Genomic DNA, 21,352 nt, shown 5'->3' with positions numbered 1-21,352 from the left:
TCATTCAAAGCACAGATGTGTCTGTGTATTTACGTGTATAACAGTGTTGGATTCACATACATAATCAATTGACAAATAGTGAATTTTACATGCTGTGCGGGGCACAAAGAACAAGGCGGCACACAAGAGCATCACACTCTCGGCTCCCTGTCTGCCTAATTCTGCTCCCCATGGCTGTGACTGTCACCAAGGTTTGAGATTTCAGGCTTACACTGGAAAATCTATCTTTTTTAAAATACCTGCAATTGAGGCCATGTTTTCACAGCCCCACTAGCTGTGCTTTTTATTCCTGGAAGCCAACAAGGAAGGCTTTGAAGATGCATCAAATAAATTGTGTCCAAATAAAAAAAAAAAAGATGACAATTAACATCAGAAACACTCTGCATGTGTTACACATAAAACGCAGTTGAGGAAGTCGGGCAGCGTGAATAACCAGTAACTCCTGAAGATGAGTTACACCCGAGATCTCAGTCCTTCTTGCTAAGTGTAGAAGTCATTAAGCTACTTGCCATATATTTCTAATTCTTCTTTCTGCGTAGGGTCCCTGCCCCCTTGAAATATCAATGTTTGGACAATGAAATATAAGCCATTGTGACACTGTAGAACTTCGGGCAGAAGCTGTAAGTGAAAGTCTGAATCTGGCCATAAGCGTCTCCCATGGCCAGCAAAGTTTCAGATGTTAGAAGTGCATCAGCCTCAGGCCATAAGTGCGAATGGCACACAGGAGAGGTCATCCCTACACACCCATCCAGCCTCGGTGCTGAGTACCAGGTCATAAGAATGAGTGAACTGGACAGTTATTACTACAGGATAAGCCAGCTGATTCGGACCAATCCTCTCACTAAACAAAAGTAGGTCTCTTACCTTGTAAAACTGGGTGTCAGCTCAGAACAATGGGGTTACTGAGGAAAATTCTAGCCTTCCAGCTCCATTATTGGGACCAATCTTGCTACACACATGCATTGTTTTCCATTTAACTTAAAATAGTACGATAAAGTATTAGGAGGGAAAGGAAGAAACCACTATTTTTAACCAGAATCTTGAAGACAGATGACTCAGTCCAGTGATTGGACCATCTGAATCAGAATTAAGAGCACTGGAAGAAACGCAGACTCTGGGACCAAACCAAACCTGAATGAGTATTTGAAGATTTCTTTTTTTTTTTTTTTTTGTAGAGACAGAGTCTCACCTTATTGCCCTCGGTAGAGTGCCGTGGCGTCACACAGCTCACAGCAACCTCCAAATCCTTGGGCTTAGGCGATTCTCCTGCCTCAGCCTCCCGAGTAGCTAGGACTACAGGCGCCCGCCACAACGCCCGGCTATTTTTTTGTTGCAGTTTGGCCGGGGCTGGGTTTGAACCCGCCACCCTCGGCATATGGGGCCGGCACCCTACCCGCTGAGCCACAGGCACCACCCTATTTGAAGATTTCTTAAATTTGGGTTTAAGAAGCTGTCAAGTTGATTTCTTAGTACCCTTCATGAAATATTGGGTTTGGGCCAGAGACTGCAAACCAATGTTTAGGTACATTTCATTTGTGAAGCACAAGATTTTCTTAGTTTTGATTTGATTAAGACTGGTTGGCCTTTAAAAATTAATAAACTTTCCATAAAAACTGAATTTTCCAACAACTTTTGAAAAATAATTGGAATATCTGGCAACTCTGATTTTAAATACTTAAGATGGCAACAGTCATATAAAACTTAGCTCCCTTCACAGAAAGAACGTGCTCTCCAACCCCTCAGTCTCCATAACTCAACTTATTTCTAATTTGAGTTTGGGTCTTCTTGTTCGGATGCTCGTTACACAAATTGTCGATTATTCTCTGGACATCAGGGAAAAAAGAAAACTATTAAGAGAATGTTGGGCCAAAGAATTACATAACCAAACCTAATTAGAAGTTGGAAATCTAGCTATATGGAAAATGAGATATACCCAAAAGTTTATTTGGGCAGCACAATCTTTACTCGTCAGGCAGATAGCTGACTGAGTGACCAGGGCTGCATCAGAGGTCTGGAGCAACGTGCAGGGCGCACTTCTGTAGTGGGGGAAGCTGTCACTCCGTTTCAGTGAATTTCTGCCTGAGGTCATCAGAGATGCCATTTTTTAAAAAGAACACAGAAATTCACATTTGTATTGAAAATGTCTTGATTTCTAAATGTTTCAAATTAATCATTGATTTTAAAACAAAAACGGGCTAGTCAGTTAGGTTGATACTGGTGAATAAGAAGGAAGAATTAGAATCAAGAGACCAGATAGTAGAGAAAATTTGATAAGTTATTCTCACGTGGAATTTTAGTTCTTACGGCTTGACAAAAATTGATGCCATTACCCATGTAAGAGAAGAGCAGGAAAAGCAGTTTCTGTTGGCAAAATTATGAGTTGTGTTTCTAGAAGTCGAATTTGTGGAATTTATGGAGGGGAGGACAAAGTTCATCATTTGTCTCTTAATCTATTCAGTCAATGTTGTGATTACTATTTATCTCTTAGAAATATTGTAGATAGTCCTGGCGATAGAACAACTGACAAGGGGTCATACGTTCTCATCTTTAAAGGTCTTAGATTATGATAGATGGATAACAGAGTTACAGAACCTCATGTTAATGTTATGCTAAATATGCTAATTGGTACTGTGTTTGATAGAAGTGTGTGAAGGTCAGGGGATGATGGTCCGGTAAGGCTTCTAGTAGCAATGACATCCTAAACTAAAACATGGAGAAAGAAAAGTGTGTTCCCAGTAGAAGCAATAACCCGTATAAAAGACCACAGACCAAGAAAGCCAGGTGCATTAAAAAATAACAACTGTAATGAAGTCGTAAATCTGGACCATCATGTACAAAATAGCGACAAGCAGTGAGAGATGAAGCTGGAAAAGTGATTAAATCCTGTGGCTGCATGAGCTCCGAACTTGATCTGAAAGGAGTGGGTGGTCATGGAAAGGAGCTGGGCAAGGATGAGCAAATTATACAGCATCCAAGCTAGAGATTAAAATTTTTCAACTAGCCAGATATAGGTCAATATTTGAGGTTACAGAATTGAAAGAAATTGTTCTGGGAAAATCACGACAGTCAAATATTGAAAGTACAGAATGTTGGGGTGCACCCACACTTAATAAGGAAGAAGAGTAAGCACAGAATAAACCTCACCAGGAAGTAGAGACCAAAAAAGAACCAGGGCAAAGGAGTTATGAGAGGAGGCACGTCCATGATGTCAAAATGAGAAAAGGGGCTCTGAAGGGATGTGGTCGTTCACAGGCCAGACCCAGAGAGTGCAGAGCAAGGTTCAGAAACATAAACTCTGAGGGACAGAACTCGATACATTTATCAATTCCTCACTTGTGCCAATAATTTTCTAAATTCAACCTCATTTGGCTTTAAGAGAAGCTCTTAATTGGGATTTTTATGCAATGGAAGTACTTGATTTTGTACAAGCTCCTAATTGCTAAACATCAGAAAACCAAAGCCGCCTTTGTACTCTTCCAGGTTGGACAGACTTTAGAGACTCGGAAGCCTTATTTTGCTCACTTGTATTCAGCCCTGTACACTCTCTATTTCTCTACAATGAAGAAAAAATTGGTTTTAGATTTCTGTTCCAGGAACCTTATTTTCTACTCTATTTACTTTGAAACAAGCCACACACACACACACACACACACACAAACTAGAAGAAATTTCAGGAGAAATTTTAGATGGAAGGAACATTACAGTCCCCTCCTCTCCCTGTTTTGGAAACTGAGGCACAGAGACAATAATTGGTCAGTCCGAGGTCATACAGATTTTATAGAAAGAAAAGGGTTTTTCATGTATGGAATAGTGGGGTTTGTGCTCGTTACGCTGCTTTGCCATCACAGTCTCCTCTGATCAAATGAAAGACTCTTTCTCCTCTCAGAGAGCCTTTAAAATTAAAATATGATCAGTTCCTTACCAATTTAAGATCTTCCAGGTTTATCTTATGGTCTCTATCAGGCATTCTAACATAACATGTATAACATTGTTTTAAAGGAAATCACCCTTTTTATCTCTCCAAAGAAAAAAATTTGGAACAGGTGGAGCCTGTGGCTCAAGGAGTAGGGAACCTGGCCCCATATATCAGAAGTGGCAGGTTCAAACCCAGCCCTGGCCAAAAACTGCAACAATGAAAAAAGAAAAAAAATTGGAACATTTTAAATAGAACATAAAATAATTTAAAGAAACAGCTCTGTTATTTTTCTATCCTTAAAATTACACATGTGCTAAAATGTTATCTATTATAGCATATTCAGAATTAAATTAGTTTTTATAAACCATTATTTGTGCAAATGTAGATAATCTTCATGTCAGTTTCCACTAATAGTTAACTGTAATATTCATATTTTCATAAAGTTATATTCAAATCCCACCATAGCATTACTACAGAATAGTTTCAACTTCTTCAATATTTGTAGATAGACATATTTTTAGTCTGAGTATTATATAATTAAAGTGCAATCATGACTGGACAGAAATTGTATTAATATTATCATACCCACTGAAATTAATGACAAATGTAAAATTTACTAACAATTCTGAGAATTCATAATACATTTTTCTATGGTTATACTCTGCTAAAAATAAGGTTTATCACTACCATATTTTAGAAACAGAAATTACAAATTCCTAAGTGTCAGGAAAAAACGCAGTATAATTTTAATTTTTAGTGAGCACTTAAAGGACCTCTTATCCTCATTACATTATACAAATCCTCCTGGGGCTGTACAGCGTGGTACCCTTAGCTGATCACTTCACTGCTTCTTAAAGTATGGTACACAGATCACCAGCACAGCCATCACCGAGAGGCTAGTTAGAAATGCATCACCTTGGGCAGTGCCTGTAGCTCAGTGGGTAGGGCACTGGCCCCATATACCAACGGTGGCAGGTTCAAACCCAGCCCCAGCCAAACTGCAACAAAAAAATAGCCAGGCATTGTGGCAGGCACCTGTAGTCCCAGCTACTTGGGAGGCTGAAGCAAGGGAATCACCTAAGCCCAGGAGTTGGAGGTTGCTGTGAGCTGTGTGACGCCACAGCACTCTACCAAGGGCCATAAAGTGAGACTCTGTCTCAAAAAAAAGAAAGAAAGAAAGAAAGAAATGCCTTGCCTTGAAATCCACTTAGACATTTTGAATCAAAACATGCATTTTAAGAACTACCATATAGGTGATTCATGTGCACATTTTGCAAACTAAGAAACTGAGACACAGAAAGATTAAGTAACTTTTCTATTACAGAGTTAGCAGATGGGGCAGACAGTAGCTTACTTATTATTCAACGCATCCTCCTTCTTTTTAATAAACCCCCAATTTTATTTAGAATAAAAATGTGTCCAGCACCAGTAGGACATTCACTTTCACAGATGTCCATCAGCTAGTGTAAGAAGGCTTATTTTTCTGATGGAAGGAACAAAGATGCCATCCCTTCCTTTATTCTGGCTTTACACATGGATGAAAGAGCTGGAGCTACAGCAGCTAGATTGGGGTCAAAAAGCAGCAAGCATAGGGAACAAGCAAACACTAAGGAAGAGGGTGAAAAATAAAAAGAATTTGTGTTCTTTATGTCATTATTTAAGAACTCAGCCAGCACTAGGTGCCAGCTACCTCTAGACTTCCTGTTTGTATGAAAAGTTGACCCCCATTAAAGTCATTATATATGATTTTTTTGTTATTTTCAGGGAAACACATCCCTGAAAATGAAATCTACCATGATATTTCCTTACCTATATTTGATTTATTTTATTCAAATGCTAGGGTGTAAAGTTCCCTTCATTTCCAGCTGGCATTAAATCCCCAGTATAAAAAACCACTTGAGATTATCACATCCTCTTCTAAGGTCTTTAGACAGAAGTATGTAAAGTGTCACACCACCCTCTCTGAGCAGGTGGGGAAAAATTACAGAGATGACAGACCACAAAACAGCTCCCCAAAGGAAAGGGATCTGATGAGGAGACATCTGCTTTATGCCCCACTGACTTTCATATCCACTCACTTAAGCACACACCTGCCCACTTTCCTGATCTGCTGATAGGTTTTTCTTAACATCCCAGCTGTTTCAAGGCAGTGGCAACCGAGGCACAACTGCAGCTTCCCCCTGCAACTGGTGGCAGTCAGACGTCTGTGAGTGACTTGCCTGGATTAGAAGCTGTCACCAAAAATGACAAAAACCAGACTGGGTGTGGTAGCAGCTGAAGGAGAGTGGCAGAGGCGGCAACTTCAGCGTGCCATCAACGTGAATGTTTCCATCCTGAGTCAGCAAGTGGATCCCAGGGGAGTCTGCATCATCCCTCAATTCCACAGCTAATAATGTAAATGTAAATGACCCTCCCTGCTAAAACTATGAATCACACCCTGGGTTTGGCAGCAGCCAAAAATACCTCCAACAGCCCTTTGGTGTACCAAAGAAGCTTAAAGGAACAAAGGTTGAAAAGCATCGTCCTGCCACAGCAATATTCTCCTCGCCACTTACTACATCACGCCGTATTTCCCTTTCTCTAAGACTTCAGACGTGAAGTCTTGTATAATGTATATGTTTTTAAGAAGAACGAGTTGATTTTTGATATTTTATCCATTTTAAATAGTGGTATTTTTATGTAACTATTACTTATAATATGCTTCTATGTGTGGTTTTCTAATTGTTTCTCTTTGATCCTGTAATTTTGTAATCACTCCTAAGCCAAAAGCTACTCAAAATGAAGGGGAAAAAAGGATCCATGGTACTCAGTCTTAATTTTTAGTTATCAAGGGCATTAACTGTTGTCTTAGTAACGCTTTGATGGCTGCTTCTTTCAAAGGGATCCACACTCACATCCATTCCTTTATATTCTCACCATGTAAATGCACCCCATTTAGTCCCAAGATTCTGAAGTTTCTCTTCATCTAATAGCTGTTGGACAATTCATCTGCAATTTCACCAAACATAGTCATCAGTTTCCCATTTTTTGCTTCAATGATTACCCTTACACGCCCTAGATAACTAATTAAATCTATTCTCTCGCTTCCCCCCACCTGACCTGAACGCCAGCCTTGCAATTCCATTTTCTATTAATTAAGACTTCCGGCGGCGCCTGTGGCTCAGTCGGTAAGGCGCCGGCCCCATATACCGAGGGTGGCGGGTTCAAACCCGGCCTCGGCCGAACTGCAACCAAAAAATAGCCGGGCGTTGTGGCGGGCGCCTGTAGTCCCAGCTACTCGGGAGGCTGAGGCAAGAGAATCGCTTAAGCCCAGGAGTTGGAGGTTGCTGTGAGCTGTGTGAGGCCACGGCACTCTACCGAGGGCCATAAAGTGAGACTCTGTCTCTACAAAAAAAAAAAAAAAAAAAAAAAAAAAAAAAAAGACTTCCTCTCCTGTGGTATCCAAATTTTAATCTTCCATATAAACCTGACTGGCATTTTTAGCCTATTTTTTTTTTTATTGAAAATGTGCACAGTTTATATAATCGTGATGACAACAAAGAATTTGTTCCAATTACCTCAATTCTCATATTATGGCTAACTTGCTTAATTCTCTTGTAACAGCCTTAAAAACAATCATACAATTGAAAAAAATGTGGACTCTCCAACCAAAAAATTCTTAGTAACTTAGCATCATTCACTTCACATTCTAAAATCTTCTCATAAGTAACTAAGAGTAAACAAGAAACTTCATTTCTCTCTAAAATTCACCCATCACTTTTGTCTCCTCCTCTAAACTCCTCTTCCAATTCAAGTTTGGAGTTCTCTTCTGCCCTGGCACGCACATCAGTACAAAAACACTCGATCCTTTTACCTTCCTAATGGAAAATAAATGCCTTCCCAATACTTACTAAAATACTTTAGGTCTCCTTACAAAGCATGACTTAAATAATGGGCTTTGGAATGCTATCAGAAAACATACGTAATTTTTATCCTTTCTTCAACCTTCTTTAACCTTGAGATGTAACTCTAGTCCTCTACTCACAGACCAAATCCAATTGTACCACTTATTATGCCAAATTACTAAAATATTCATAAAGTTATAGACTTTGCCAATGCTCTATTTTGACATATTTTTCTATACTTTATGTATATGTGTGTATATATATATAAAAAGAAATAAAGCTGTACATGTTTTAAAACATCAAAATAGTAATACCCTGGGTGGCGCCTGTGGCTCAAGGAGTAGGGTGCTGGTCCCATATGCTGGAGGTGGCAGGTTCATACCCAGCCCCGGCCAAAAAAAAAAAAAAAAAAAAAACATATTAAAAAAAAAAATAGTAATACCCTAACTAAACTTACCCAGTAAGAATACTGAAATGCTTCTACACAGAAAAAAAAGGCACTTTGCATGTCCCTGAGACATTTTGCATTCATTCACCTAAAAAGGTGCCAAACTTTCAATGTTAATAAAGATATTTATTTACAGTACGCTTTTTTCAATTTTACATGAACATATTTGTTTTCAACAGTTTTTATCAAAATAAATAAGAATGTAAAGAAGATGAAATAAATTTGACTCATATGTGAAATTAAAATTATACTTTTAAAATGATGTGATAAAAACACACTAAGCTATCAGAGCTACCACCTAATAATAGTTACTAAAATGCAAAATCCAATGGAGAATTTGCATGTATCTCAGGGTAAGTTGATATCCCTACTTTGATAAGCTTCTGTACGAAATCTTTTCATACTTACACCTGAGTGTTTGTGCTTGTCATACCTTTTTTATAAATGATAAGATCCAGGCCTCATAGGATGAGGGTATTTCAAGTTGAAAACAAATATTTTTGGAATTCTGTGTTGTCTTCATCATTGATAATTCAAAAGAAACTTCACAGTCATTACATTACTCTTCATAAATTTACCTTTTTTTTTTTGGTTTGAATTGGATGTCTACTTATTTTTTCATTCACCTGTAGCTCAAGACAAATTAAGGCAAGGCAGAAAGAAGATAACTATGTTTTCCTTAAGAAAATAACTGAGGAGCGTACAGAAATTTACACTGCCATTAACACTGTGTCAGTACCTCTGAGAAGGCCATTCTCAACATAAATGCCCTTGGCCATCCCGCTAAGACACAGAAAGACATGCTTTCTGTGTTTAAACTCTTCTGTAGCCATCATAATTTTCAGGCTGACAGTAAATATATCAGAAATCACTCTTTCCTTTATAAAACAAGACTTATAGTTTAATAAAACAGAGTGATTATACAGAATTCTTAATTAAGGAAAGGAAGAAGAAACCACTGTCTAGAACACACGAAAGTCAGGAGGAGCCAAAAAATGGTATGACAGGAATTTATGCAGAGACTAGGTCTTGTTCTTCATAATGTTTACACATTTAAAATAGTAGTTGGCAGATCTTCAGCCCTTGGGAAGCAGTTGAAATGAATGAATTATGCTTATAGCTACAAAACTTGGCTAATTTCACTGATATGGCTCAAGTTAAAGTGATTTCTTACTTCGAAAGCCGGTTCTTATAATGAAACATGGGTTGTACTGTTTTGTGTTATTTTGAGAATAATGGTATACCTGCCTTATATATCCCCACGGGGCTTCATCCCCTGGAGGACCAACACCATAATTTGTATATCTTTATGTCCTGGAGAGTATGTAGCATGTCACATGCCTTCAATACACACATGTTGAGAAAGAACATACTAGAATAATTTTATTTGACTATTTCCATGTTAACACATCAAAAATGAGTGAACTGCCAACTAACCCAGCCCTCACCATCTTCACTATCAATATAGATTTCTACCATAGGATTGAGCTGTTGTGATCAAAAAACAACCCTAAAATGAATGATTCAGTCACGCCTGTGGTCTACTTTTTCCACTGTGTGTATTAAGAAGGGAAAAAAAAGAAAAAACTTTGACAGCACCTGAGCTTAAGTGCTAGAGGGAGATGAGAAATATAGTTAGTGAGGCACATTCATGCCTGAAAGAACTAAAATGACTATCCCTAAAAATTATGACCGAGGACAGCATGTTTTTAATAACAATCATTAACCAAAAATGTTTTAAGGTGAAAAGAAAGCCCTCGTGTGAGTTCATTAAAACATCAGTAGTATTTTCTGGGCCAGGCACCTTCATGACATTATCTTGAATTATACCAGTGCCGTCATAGGCTCAGTCTGCCTTTCCTATAAAATAGTCTGTTCATCCAGTTAAATAGCTGTCTATCTAGTCTAAATCACAGACTGAGAAAAAGGTCTGCAAAACTTTCTCACTCTCACTCTTTCGGAAGAAGCCCGTCTGTGCCATTCTGCAGCGGTGACCAGGCCAGCAGCACACAGCATCACTGAGAGTGTGAAAAAAAACACTAAGATGCACGTTAGTCATGCCTAAAAATATTAACGAGAATCACAAAACTGCACGCAACACGAGCATGCTTCTACTCGAAGCCCGCCTGCACCGGGATGGAGTTGATCAGTTCATTCTCTGCACGGTCGGTGGAGGGAAGCGGGGCAGCCCCGGGACAGAGGAAAGGAACTGACTTGTCCAGTCTCCAGCTTCCCTGCGCGCGCCCCTCAGGAGGGCCGTGCCTCTCTGCTTTCTGTTTCATGCCTCCCGCAAAGTAATTTTAAACAAATAAGAAATGACAAAATGACTTGATATGTCATTTACACTTTTATCAAAAGCTAGTTACACACCTGTGTAAAATCTTCCCAATGTATTTCCATTTTCTCACTTAGGAAATAATCAAAGTCAGTGTTCTCTGCGACCTTTAGCAGACTCAAGAAGGCAGATCTGGGGCAGAGCGCGAAAAAGACTCTGAAACCCTCTTGTGCCAAAGGCTTATTCTGAAGGTCATCCTATTCCGGGAACGTTTGGAGAACCCAGAAGTCGGAATCAGAAGGGAAGGGGGACTGGAGTCCCCGGGGCCTCATGCCTCTGTAGGAGTACAAGCCTCAACCGCAGCCACCTGAGCTAGGAGGACCATGACAAACATCGCAGCTTTTGAAGAAGCGGAGACAACAACATCTGGAGTTCACCCTGCCTTGATCTGAGGCCAGAACTACGCAACAGCTGAGCAATCTCTTTTTTTCTACTCATCTTGCAACCTCCCTGCCTCTTTCTTCCCTTTACCCCCTTAATTCTATATATGGAAGTTTCAGACTTTCTTAGTGTGTTCTGTCCCTCTTGATGCCTCCACCCCTGCTCTTGACTTAAAGACCAGTGTGACGCTATGGAGCATTGAGTGTACACTCTACAGGTGCAAGACCCAGACGCTCCAGGCTAGGTTGACGGACATGCTTTCAACTTTGCATCCCCAAAATCATCATCTATGACATATGATGAGTTCGTATTCTGCAAGTACAACTTTGCCTCTATAGGCAAATTCATTATCATGAACTGATGCCAAATTGTTGCATGTCATGATAATAATTATGAAGAACAATAAATACCCATCTTTATTTTGTTTCTGATTTTCTTTTCAGAAATTTTGCACACAGACAAAAATGTGCCTGAATATATAAGAAACACACAAGCATCTCCTTTCTTTAAAACTGCATGATATGCACTCTAAGCTTATTATTGTCTTAGAAGTCAAAGCTTTTATAAATTCAGGATAACCCTGACTGATAATTTTCTATATATTTTTAGTAGAAGTAGGCTTAGGACCAAAAATAACAATAATAATAATATCACCTACAAAGTTTATACTCCTTTTTGCCACTGCCCATTATATGTAAAAAATAAAATAAACCCCTAACAAACCAGTAAATTACATGATTTTGTCACCATTTTACAAAGAAAGAAACCAAAGCAAGAAGAGGCTGCTAAAAGCAATGCAGTGAAAACATGGGAGCAACAGAATTCAAAATCTGAAGCGGGCACTGAGCTTAGCAATTATTTTATGAAGTAATACAATGCTCTTTTAAGGTCAGGATCTCTCTGAGGTTCTGGGAAAGAGTATACTTTTCTGTATTTATTTGTTCCCACTGAATAGCCTATATTTCATTTTTTATGAATTTGAGAGTAATGAAAGCCAGGGAAACATGTTATCATACATCTCTCTACAGCCTGAAGATAAACATACAAGAGTGAAGTTGGAGACTGTCAGACCGTAAGTCTATGATGAGACCATAATTTTTTTTCAGGACTTTGAGCAAAAAGCTTTTTCAAGGTTTCAGAGCATAAAACAGGAGTGCCCGGTGGGGAGGGTGCAGAGATTCTCTCTAAACAGCCTCCTTGAAACAGCTCTTCAAAATGCAGTTGAGTACTCAATCTAGATTTTTCAGACTGAATTATAATTTAGATTCCAAGGCTTGTCATTTCTAATAGTTGTCACTGTTGAACGCTGTGGATGTTAGCTGTCATAAATATGTGAGTCCTGTCTACACATTCATTTTTCCAATGACCTTATAAAATTTGTCCAAAAAACAAATGTTGCTCCTTTTAGTCATTCAACATTCTGAATGCCTCTTATTAAATGTCAAAATCCAAGGTTGGTACCACCCCCAAACGTTAGCACCAATAGTCAAATGAAGCCAAGATGAAAACTTGGTTCCGTCATTAGTTCTACCTAAACTGTGCGCATGCTCCTGGTAGATAATTTTTCAAGGCAAACCCATCTCAAGCATCCACACCCACAATTAAGTAAGACTACCAAATGCATAAGGCATACCAATATTTTCTTAACGTGTTTTCAGAGAATATTAGTTCCCAAGATAATATTCTCGGTGAAGAACTTAACTTTGCTATTCCTAACAATACTAATACCTATCAAGTACATGTCATACTATACTTTCTTAAGATTTTAAACACAAAATATCCCAACAGAATCCCTCCTCTCATTTCACAGATGAGTAAAGTAGTCACAGATGGGACAAATGAATCATCCCCAAATCACACAGAGTTTAGCTCACTGCAGAATCACAGGTAACATAAGTCAGGAGTTTGAGGAATCCACCTAATTGTTTCAATTCATCCAAAAAATCAACCCTAAATATGCAGATGTCAGTAGTGCGAGGCTAGCGTGGTAATTATTTCACTGATTTTGAAGATAGGTAAGTTCTACAGTTTATTATTTTCATGAAAGCACACTAATACATTGTTCAATGAATTACTAAAAGTTGAACTTTATTGAAAAGATATTTAGATGAGGGCCTTCTACATGTCAGGAACTGTTCCCGATGCTGAAGATAGATACCAGGGAACTGAGGAACAAAATGGTAAAAAATCCTTGAAGTCATACAGCCCATCTTCTAGCAAAAGAGGCAAAAATAAGCAGGGTAATAACTTAATAAATAACCATTCTTGTATATTAAAAATGAATGCTTTATGAAAACAAAAAAATGAAGCTGAGTAAAAGGCATCAGGACTGCTGGGGGTGTACATAGGTAGGAGTATTTATTAGGTCAGTCAAGATGGGCTTCATTGAAAAGGTTAGATCAATTGATATCCCAGGAAAGAGGAAACAGCCAGACAGAAAAGGCCCCACAGATCATCCTGGTGACAATAAGGAAGCTGACGTGACTGAAGCAGTGTTAGCAAGGAGAATTGTGTAAGGTGAGGCCAAAGAAAGGGGGGACAGATCAAGGAAGGCCTTGTAGGCCGACACAAAAAATTCAGCTTTTGTTATAAACGAATGGGGCACCATGCAGGGCTTTGAACATTTGAGGGGCATAATCTGACTTAAATTTTTAAAGGGATCTATTATTAATCATTAAATACCTTAAAATTTTTATCACTCGTTATATAATCTTTGCCATATTCATGACTCATAACAGACTCTCCTCCTCTCAGAACAAAATACTATTACTCCCATTTTCCCACAGAAAATATCAAGTCTTACAATGTCTAAGTAACTTGTCTGGGGCAACACCTAGTGAGTAGGAGAGACAGCTGAAAGAAAACAATTTTTCTAATTCACAGTTCAAAACGGTTTCCTCTTTCCTAAGTACTCATTTATATTAAATTTATGAAGAGAAAATATAGTAAGATTAGTTAACCAGATTATCCATCAATAGAGATTTTCAGTTTGATATATTAAAATTAAATCAAACTCATTTTCCCTAACTATTAGTTACGGGGACATAATGACGCAGGTAATTTCCCTGAACTTTCTATTCAAATTGACCAATGCACATTCAGGCTGAGAATTTTGAATACAGAGGTATACACAATGCAAATTTACAGGGTACATTTAGAAAGTTATTCACAGTCTTCAGTTATTGTCATTTCTTAACTGTCTAGTAAACACTACGTTGCCTTGCTGAATACACTGCATCTATCACATCTAATACTCATCAAAAACTCACAGAATGGCATTAGAAATCCCATTTTATAGATGACAAGTCTGGCTCCAGAAAAGCTAGGTATGAAAGTTCACAAACAATTCCTAAGTATCAGAGATGGGATTTTACCTAAATCTTCACAGTCTACAGCCAGCTCCTCTGCACTAAGTCACATTACTCTCCTGCAGCATAACTTAGCTCAATGTCCCACCTAACATTCCTCACTACCAGGTCAGCCAGAGATAAGTAGTCCCATTTTCGAGATGATTAACTGTTCAAAGAAAAATTAATCACATATCAGCATTTATTTATGGCCACAATATGCAAATCGATATTTAGCTGCTGAAAGAACAGAGGATTTGTGATACTCGGTGGGCTTACAATCTTATTAAGGTAACAAGAGACACATAAAAATGTCATAAATCATACAAGATAGCCCATAATAAGTACAAAATGAGATAGAGAGCCAACTGCTAAAAACCAAACTCAACAAGAGAGAAATGAATCCGGGTACTTCGATTCAGTTAAGAAAGAACTTTACTAAAGAGACTCAGTGTTGTGATGATTTTTTTCTTAATTTCAAGTTAATATATGAAGGTACAAATTTTTAGGTTACATTGTTCTCACTTCCAAGGTAAAGTGCAAGTTTCAGTGGAGCCCTTCACCCAGGGGGCATGATTTTTACAGGAAAGGCAAGGTTTAGATCAGCAGAGAGAACTAAAAAAAAAAACCATTCCAGGTGAAGGGGATCACACAGAAAGGCCAAGGGAACAGATAGAAAAGAATTCACAAGAGAAAATGAACAGAAGCATATGAAGTGCTGGATGAGTGAGAGGTGAGGTGAAGTAGCAAATGAGGCCAGTGGATCAGAGTGTGGAAAAACTGGTTAAGTCAGGAAACAAAGGAAGAAGGGAAAGAATTGATCATTGTTGAACAGCTAGTATGTAGCACGTGTTTTGTGTACACTTTTTCTTTGTGCAATCCCAGCAACAACACTATCAGGTGGAAAGCTAGGTGTGTCTCGGCCGTTTTGCATTATCTCCCAAGGCACGCGTGTGTGTGGAGCAGAACTCCCGTTCAGATCTGTGTGCCACCAAGACCGATGTTCTTCCCACTGTGCCTCACCACCAAACGCAGTGGAGAACCACAGAAAGCATTAGATCGAGAGCAGAGTAACATATGAAAAGGATTTTAAAACTAAAAGCAGACTAATCTGACTATGAGATATTAGTACATGTTCAATATCAGAAGGTCAGGGAAGATGGTAAGACAAGAAAAGCCACTTAGTATCTTGCATTAAACCACATAACAAGGTAGAGAAATCTCTACGTTAGTGTAAGCAATGGAATAAAAAGGATGCAAGAGATGTTAAAAGGAAATATAAAGAGATCATGGCAATACTTAAGTCTTTATACAGGTAGTTTCTACTACACAATCAGACACGCAGAGGGTAACTGTTCCTCATGAAAACTCAAAGAGACAAAGTTTACAGTCTAGCTTGAATATTTTAAGATCGTTTTGGACAGCACATAATTTATTTAAAATATTAAAGTCTATGGCTAGAACATCTGTAATTCCTTCCTGGGAGTTCTCTCTTAAAATGCAGGGTATTTGAGTCAAAAACTAATAGCAAATACATGGCGCATTGTTTAATAAGTTGGGTCTCTTCTAACTTTTTCTTACTCCTGAACAATTCAAACCATACAATTTCCAAAGATGTATATAAAATTGACAACCACTTATATTTTTCAAAGGAGTTATTTGCATAAATGTTCAGGGCTCTGGTCAATACACATCTTTTCAAGCAACTTAATCTTTTAACAACCAGGCTAACTATATGAATCCTTGATTAGTGTAAAGGGTCCAACTAATGTGTCTTAGCAACTTAATCTTTTAACAACCAGGCTAACTATATGAATCCTTGATTAGTGTAAAGGGTCCAACTAATGTGTCTTAAGTTTGTATTAATATTGAAAGCAAAAGTCTTAATAATTATGAAAAATACATGTGATAAATGTGATAATTAAAATTTAACCAATTATCCTACCCCAATTTCCTTTACTTTTTTGATGAAAATGGACTTCTTTTTCTGAGTTGAAAATTAACGTCCAAAATTGAAACCAAACTGTACCACAATCCAATAATTTAGGCATAATTATGCCTATACATAATATGTATCTAAAACGTTTTGAAAAGTTACAAGAAGGCCAAACTTGTGCCTTAGTTTAAAATATCAGAGGCATGTGTGAAGAAATATCATAGAATCCTAAAAAGTGTTTCTGTTACATTTCAACCTAGACAGTCTTTTATATTTTTCTGTTCCTTATTCCTGCATATATAAACTGTTGTGAGAGAATCATCAAAGATATTATACAAGTATATCTGCTCAATAATGTTAGACTTTAATATGCTATGTTTAAAAAACTTAGCCATTAAAAATAAAGTAATTAAAAAATTTCTTACAGGAAGTCTGGGCTCCATATACCTTTAGGCATTCTATGAAAGGTATCTTAAATACATATGTGTATATAAAAGGAATCAAAGATAATGTTTATTTCATATATTATACTTTCTATTATCTACTATCTTCAATAAATATCAATGCATTCATATATAAAATATATTAAAATAGGAATATTACTCTTAACTTGAAAGGCATTATTTTATGAAAGTTTAAAAAAAGGAAAACTATTTTTACCTCCCAGTCCTGGTCTAAGCCGATTATCATAGCCATCCAGAAGTCTGTCTAGAATTCTTGTAAAGATGGTGATGTTATTTTTAGCTTCATCTTCTTGGATGTTAGCCAGAACCAACCTAAACAGATAATTTTGTAAGCTGATATATATATATATATATATATATATATATATATATATATCTCATATGTGTGTTTTGCAAATGCCAACATGCTCTCCTTCCTTAATTTGAAATTTAAGGCTCCATAAGCTATTAAGTGTCACCCATTTTCCTTCTTTTGTTCACTTCTATAAATACCAGCATGTGTACAGAGAAGATAAACATGCAGTTGAAAATAGACAGTAAATAGTATACTATCACAAGTTCGAGGTTAACACTGTTTGAGCTTTCTTTCAGTTAGCATTCCATGTGGACTCTTCCTTTTTTTTTCAAACATCCATCCCTAGAATGTATTATGATCACAGATTCTTCCCTGCAGACACTGTTAATAGTGCTATTGTGCAGTTAGAAAAGTGCAGTAATCAAATGGACTCCTGCAATACTCTTTGGTGTTTTGAATATTAGTTGTAAAATAAATTGCCTCCTCGGAGGTATAAAATTTTTCTATCTCCCTCATAAATGTGTTTCTTTTTCTCTATCTTTTTTCTCTTTTAAACCAGGATAATTTCCTTACTTTGGGTATACCTCCACCCAATGGCCAAGCTTAATACAGATATCAGGGGAACTCCTCTGGCTATGCGCCAGGCTCTACTGTAGCCAGGAGGTGGAGGTGGGCTCTGAAACATCAGTGACAGGCACAGCTGCAGAGACTCAGCTCCAACTGGTCTCAGAGAGAAGCAGTAAGGGGTAAAGCAAAGATGACAGTGCCCAGATGCTTTCTTTTTGATGATAAATTTGTAGAAAGAACAAATGGTCTTAAAATACTACCAGAAAGGGTTTAGAAATTTTGATTTTTCTCCATCATAAAACCAGCCACCTGATTTTGTGACATCCAACAATTTGGTGCAGAAGAAACTAAATGTATAAAACAAAATGTCCCTTTTCACTGCCATTTTTTTTTCTCAGAATGATTCAGAGATTTAAATTACTGGCCCTAAAAAAGAATCATTTATATAATAGAATAAAATACCGGCATAAGCATTACCAGTCAAATATAGAACAAAAAACTACTAGAGAGAAATACAGTTAAGTGCTGAGAATTTTCAATGATTATTAATTAATCAGGCATTGTTCACTCCTTCACAATCAAAGATTATTGTAATTACATTCTGATCAAGGTGCATTGTACAAAATACAATTGACAGTGTACATTTGCATTTAAATGATTACAGAACTAGTAGCTAAAAATAATCATAATACATCAAAAGTCAGTCACCAACTTCAAACAAATATTGTTTTAGCAGCAAATATTAAAACATTGATATGACTATAAATACTTAAAAATTAAATAAGTAGACTACTTTGTACTCTGTAGCCTCAAAAGTTTTTATATTGCTTGCTTAAGTTAATTTTAAAACCAATCCCTAAGATGTTCATAAAGTTCTAAACAGATATTTTCACTCAAAAGTGTTTCTTAATCACATTTCATATTTTTTTCTGTCAATATGCAGTTGTCAAGTAAGTACTTTCCAATTAAAAATGAGACTGTATCAATAAATTTCTCCTCAATTCTATAAAAAAAATTTTATACTTTGACCATTAATTGAACAGGAAAATTAAAAATTAAATTAAAAAGGCATAATAAAAACTTGTTTTTTTAAAGGGATGGTTATGAGAACATTCTTAAGAAATATGTATTTTAAGTCTGCTGGTATTTTGAAAATAATACTCTACATCCAGTAAGTAAAAGATGTTCACTGGTGATGAAAACCAGGAAAGACTGTACAACTAAGATAAATTTATTGAAAGCAACAAAAATTAATTTCATGTTTGTATAGGGCAAAGAAAATTTATCATACATTTGAAGTAAGTATTCCTTATGGCAGCAACCATTTGAGGAATAAAAGATCTCTAAATTAATAATATAAAAAGTTGATTAATAAATCAAGCTTTTGTTTTATTGTTTGTGATTTTGAAGTTGTATACTACCTCCACCTAGAGGTTTAAGACTCACACATCACTTGGGTTTTCTATGTTGACTAAAAAAAAAAAAAATTCAAGACCATTATAAAGAAAAGAGAAAAAATAAGTCAACACTCAAATCTTTAAGCTGGTACTTTTCTATTTGACTTCCTTCCTGAATACTGATATTATTACAAGCACATGTAACTTAACCAGTTCAATTCCTCCTTAGAATATGCCGTGCAAAGAATATTCTCTTCTTTAGGGAATTTTTTTTGTATGAAAAACGTTTCTGTTCACTTTTTTATTTTATCACTGAAAACAAGAAGTAGTGAACTTTTTATAGTCCCTGTCACTTCACAGTTCACTTTCCTGGTACAAACCTTTTTCTGAAAAATAATTCTTCAAAACACTCTAGATTCTTCAAAGCCACCCCTGCACTGATGGCCTTCCAGAAACACGCCTTTACCTGGAATTAGGAGTCACACACAATAACCAAGGTCTCACCTGGCAGGGTCCCACACTAAGAGAACAAGAAGCAGCAACTGCATGTTGTGGCTGTTCGGTTTTGTCTTCATCGGCGCTCTTTGCAAAGCCATAGAAGAAAACCAAAAGACACTTAAAATCGCCTCCAGTGCCACTATCCAAGGAGCCCCAACGAACGTCCTTTTACTTAGGAATTGGATTTAAAGCTTTGGAGATTACTCCAGTGAGCTGAGTGCAGAGTGAGAAAGGGAATTTCTTTCTTTCCTCCTTTTTTTTTTTTTTTTTTCTTTTTTAACATCAAGGTGACCAAGTAATCAGACCTTGCTATGCCAGGAACTTCCCCCAGCCTCATGGCCAGCTAACACTGTTTTGTGCTCACGTATAACAACACCCGGGATTCCAAACTGACACAGGAGCAGGAGAAGAGCCTGGGTTTGAGGGGAGAGTGGAAAGGGGAGGAGAGAGGAGAGGGTTCTTCATGCCACAACCCCCTCAACCCAGACCACCCCCGCAGCCACGGCGGAAGGGGCGAGCAGGGACAGCCAGCCCACTTTTTCAATTATTCTTTTCATTACAGTGAACTGTGGTGCTCACGTCTTCACTTCTTCCCTCCCCCTAACAAATAAAATAACTGAAATAAAATACAATAAAATAAAAATCTCCTTTCTTGATCACCCACAGTTGCCCAAGATCACATCTTGGAGGAAGCCAGGTTCGCATGAGGAGCTGCGAAATGACGCGTTTGACAGCTGCTCCGGAGCCGAGGATCACAATGAGAGGGAGCTGAGGCTCCAGCAACCCGGCCAGTAAGGCAGCGGCGACCACGGCGTGCAAAGTTGGAGACTATGGGAGAGCCAGGCTAACGCGCCGCCAGGCAGCCGCTTGGGGTTCATTGTAGTTGCAAATATGCTTCTGGTGATAAGTATGGAAATTATTTTTTAAACGGGCAGGGGGAAGAAGGGGGAGAAACGATCCTCCTGGGTTCCCGGGGAGCATCCGAGACGGGGTGGGGGAGAGACGCATGCACACCAGGCGAGGCGAGCGGGAAGGGTCCCCGCGGGGACCGGCGTGTGCGACCCTACCTGAAACAGCAAGCAGAAATCGGTGTTTTCCTCCCTTTGCCCTAATCCTGAAGAGACAGAAAACTTGAGAGAGGAGAGAGCGAGAGAGAGCGAGAGACTGCTGCAGCCGAGAGTGGGGAGCCACGGGCTGGTGTGAGCCGCGGGGAGCGCGAGGAGCGGCGGCGGCGGCGGCGGCGGCGGCGGCGCGAGGTGTAGAAGGAGGCGAAGGCGTTCGTAGTGGCCGTGATGGGCGGAGGAGAAGGAGGAGGAGGAGGACGAGGAAGAGGAGGAGGGGGAAGAGAGGGAGGGGAGAAGGAGGGGGAGAGACGGCAGGAGCTCGGGTGCGGGGAGGCGGCGTGCGGAGGCGCGGTGCGCGCCGGCGGTGGCGGGCACGAGCCCCGCGCCTGGAGGAGGAGGAGCCTGGCCCGGGAGGAGGGTTGACGAGGTTCCCCGGAACGCAGGGAGCCCCCTCCCCCGCCCCCACCCCAGCTAACCGACCGCCGCCCTCGCAGCAATCGCTGCAGCGCAGCCCGGGGCGGTGTCGGCGCTGGTGCGCTCGGAGACGCCGCTCCCGCGCCCACGCCGCGCCCGAGGAACGGAGCCCACGCGACGCCCGGGGGGCTCCCGGGAGGCCGGAGGTCCCGGGGCCGCTGCTGTGGGTGTTGGTGTGCAGTGGGGAAGGAGAAGTGGCTGGGAGACCCTAGACCCCGGGGGCCGCGCCCTGCCGCCCGTCCCCCCCAGTCCCCGGGCTGTAGAGCGACGTGGCTGCCGAGCCGAGGTGAAGAGGCGCTGCTCCCGCCGCAGGGCGAGGGGACGATCGCGCCGTTACTTAGTCATC

At 39.1% G+C, this 21,352-nt stretch overlaps 1 protein-coding gene across 5 annotated transcripts in view; it reads right to left on the bottom strand.

Annotated features, from left to right (window-relative positions):
• The window catches only part of GABRA2 (gamma-aminobutyric acid type A receptor subunit alpha2), a 168,646-nt gene extending 147,807 nt beyond the window's left edge, over positions 1-20,839 (bottom strand). For 4 of the 5 annotated variants that reach the window (XM_053578071.1, XM_053578070.1, XM_053578073.1 and 1 more), the window contains exons 1-3: positions 20,536-20,839; positions 19,475-19,552; positions 16,908-17,023 (exon numbers count right to left, since the gene is read on the bottom strand). In XM_053578071.1, the coding sequence (XP_053434046.1) occupies positions 16,908-17,023; positions 19,475-19,545 (187 nt within the window). In that variant the 5' untranslated portion in view covers positions 19,546-19,552; positions 20,536-20,839. Of the gene's footprint in view, positions 1-16,907; positions 17,024-19,474; positions 19,553-20,535 lie in introns of those variants that run through there. The other variant, XM_053578072.1, reaches the window with a different exon arrangement.
• Between the last annotated feature and the right edge of the window lie 513 nt (positions 20,840-21,352).

Source organism: Nycticebus coucang, chromosome 23 (genome assembly GCF_027406575.1).
Source record: "Nycticebus coucang isolate mNycCou1 chromosome 23, mNycCou1.pri, whole genome shotgun sequence".
NCBI classification, from domain to species: Eukaryota; Metazoa; Chordata; class Mammalia; order Primates; family Lorisidae; genus Nycticebus; species Nycticebus coucang.
This window is presented reverse-complemented; position numbering and strand designations above follow the sequence as displayed.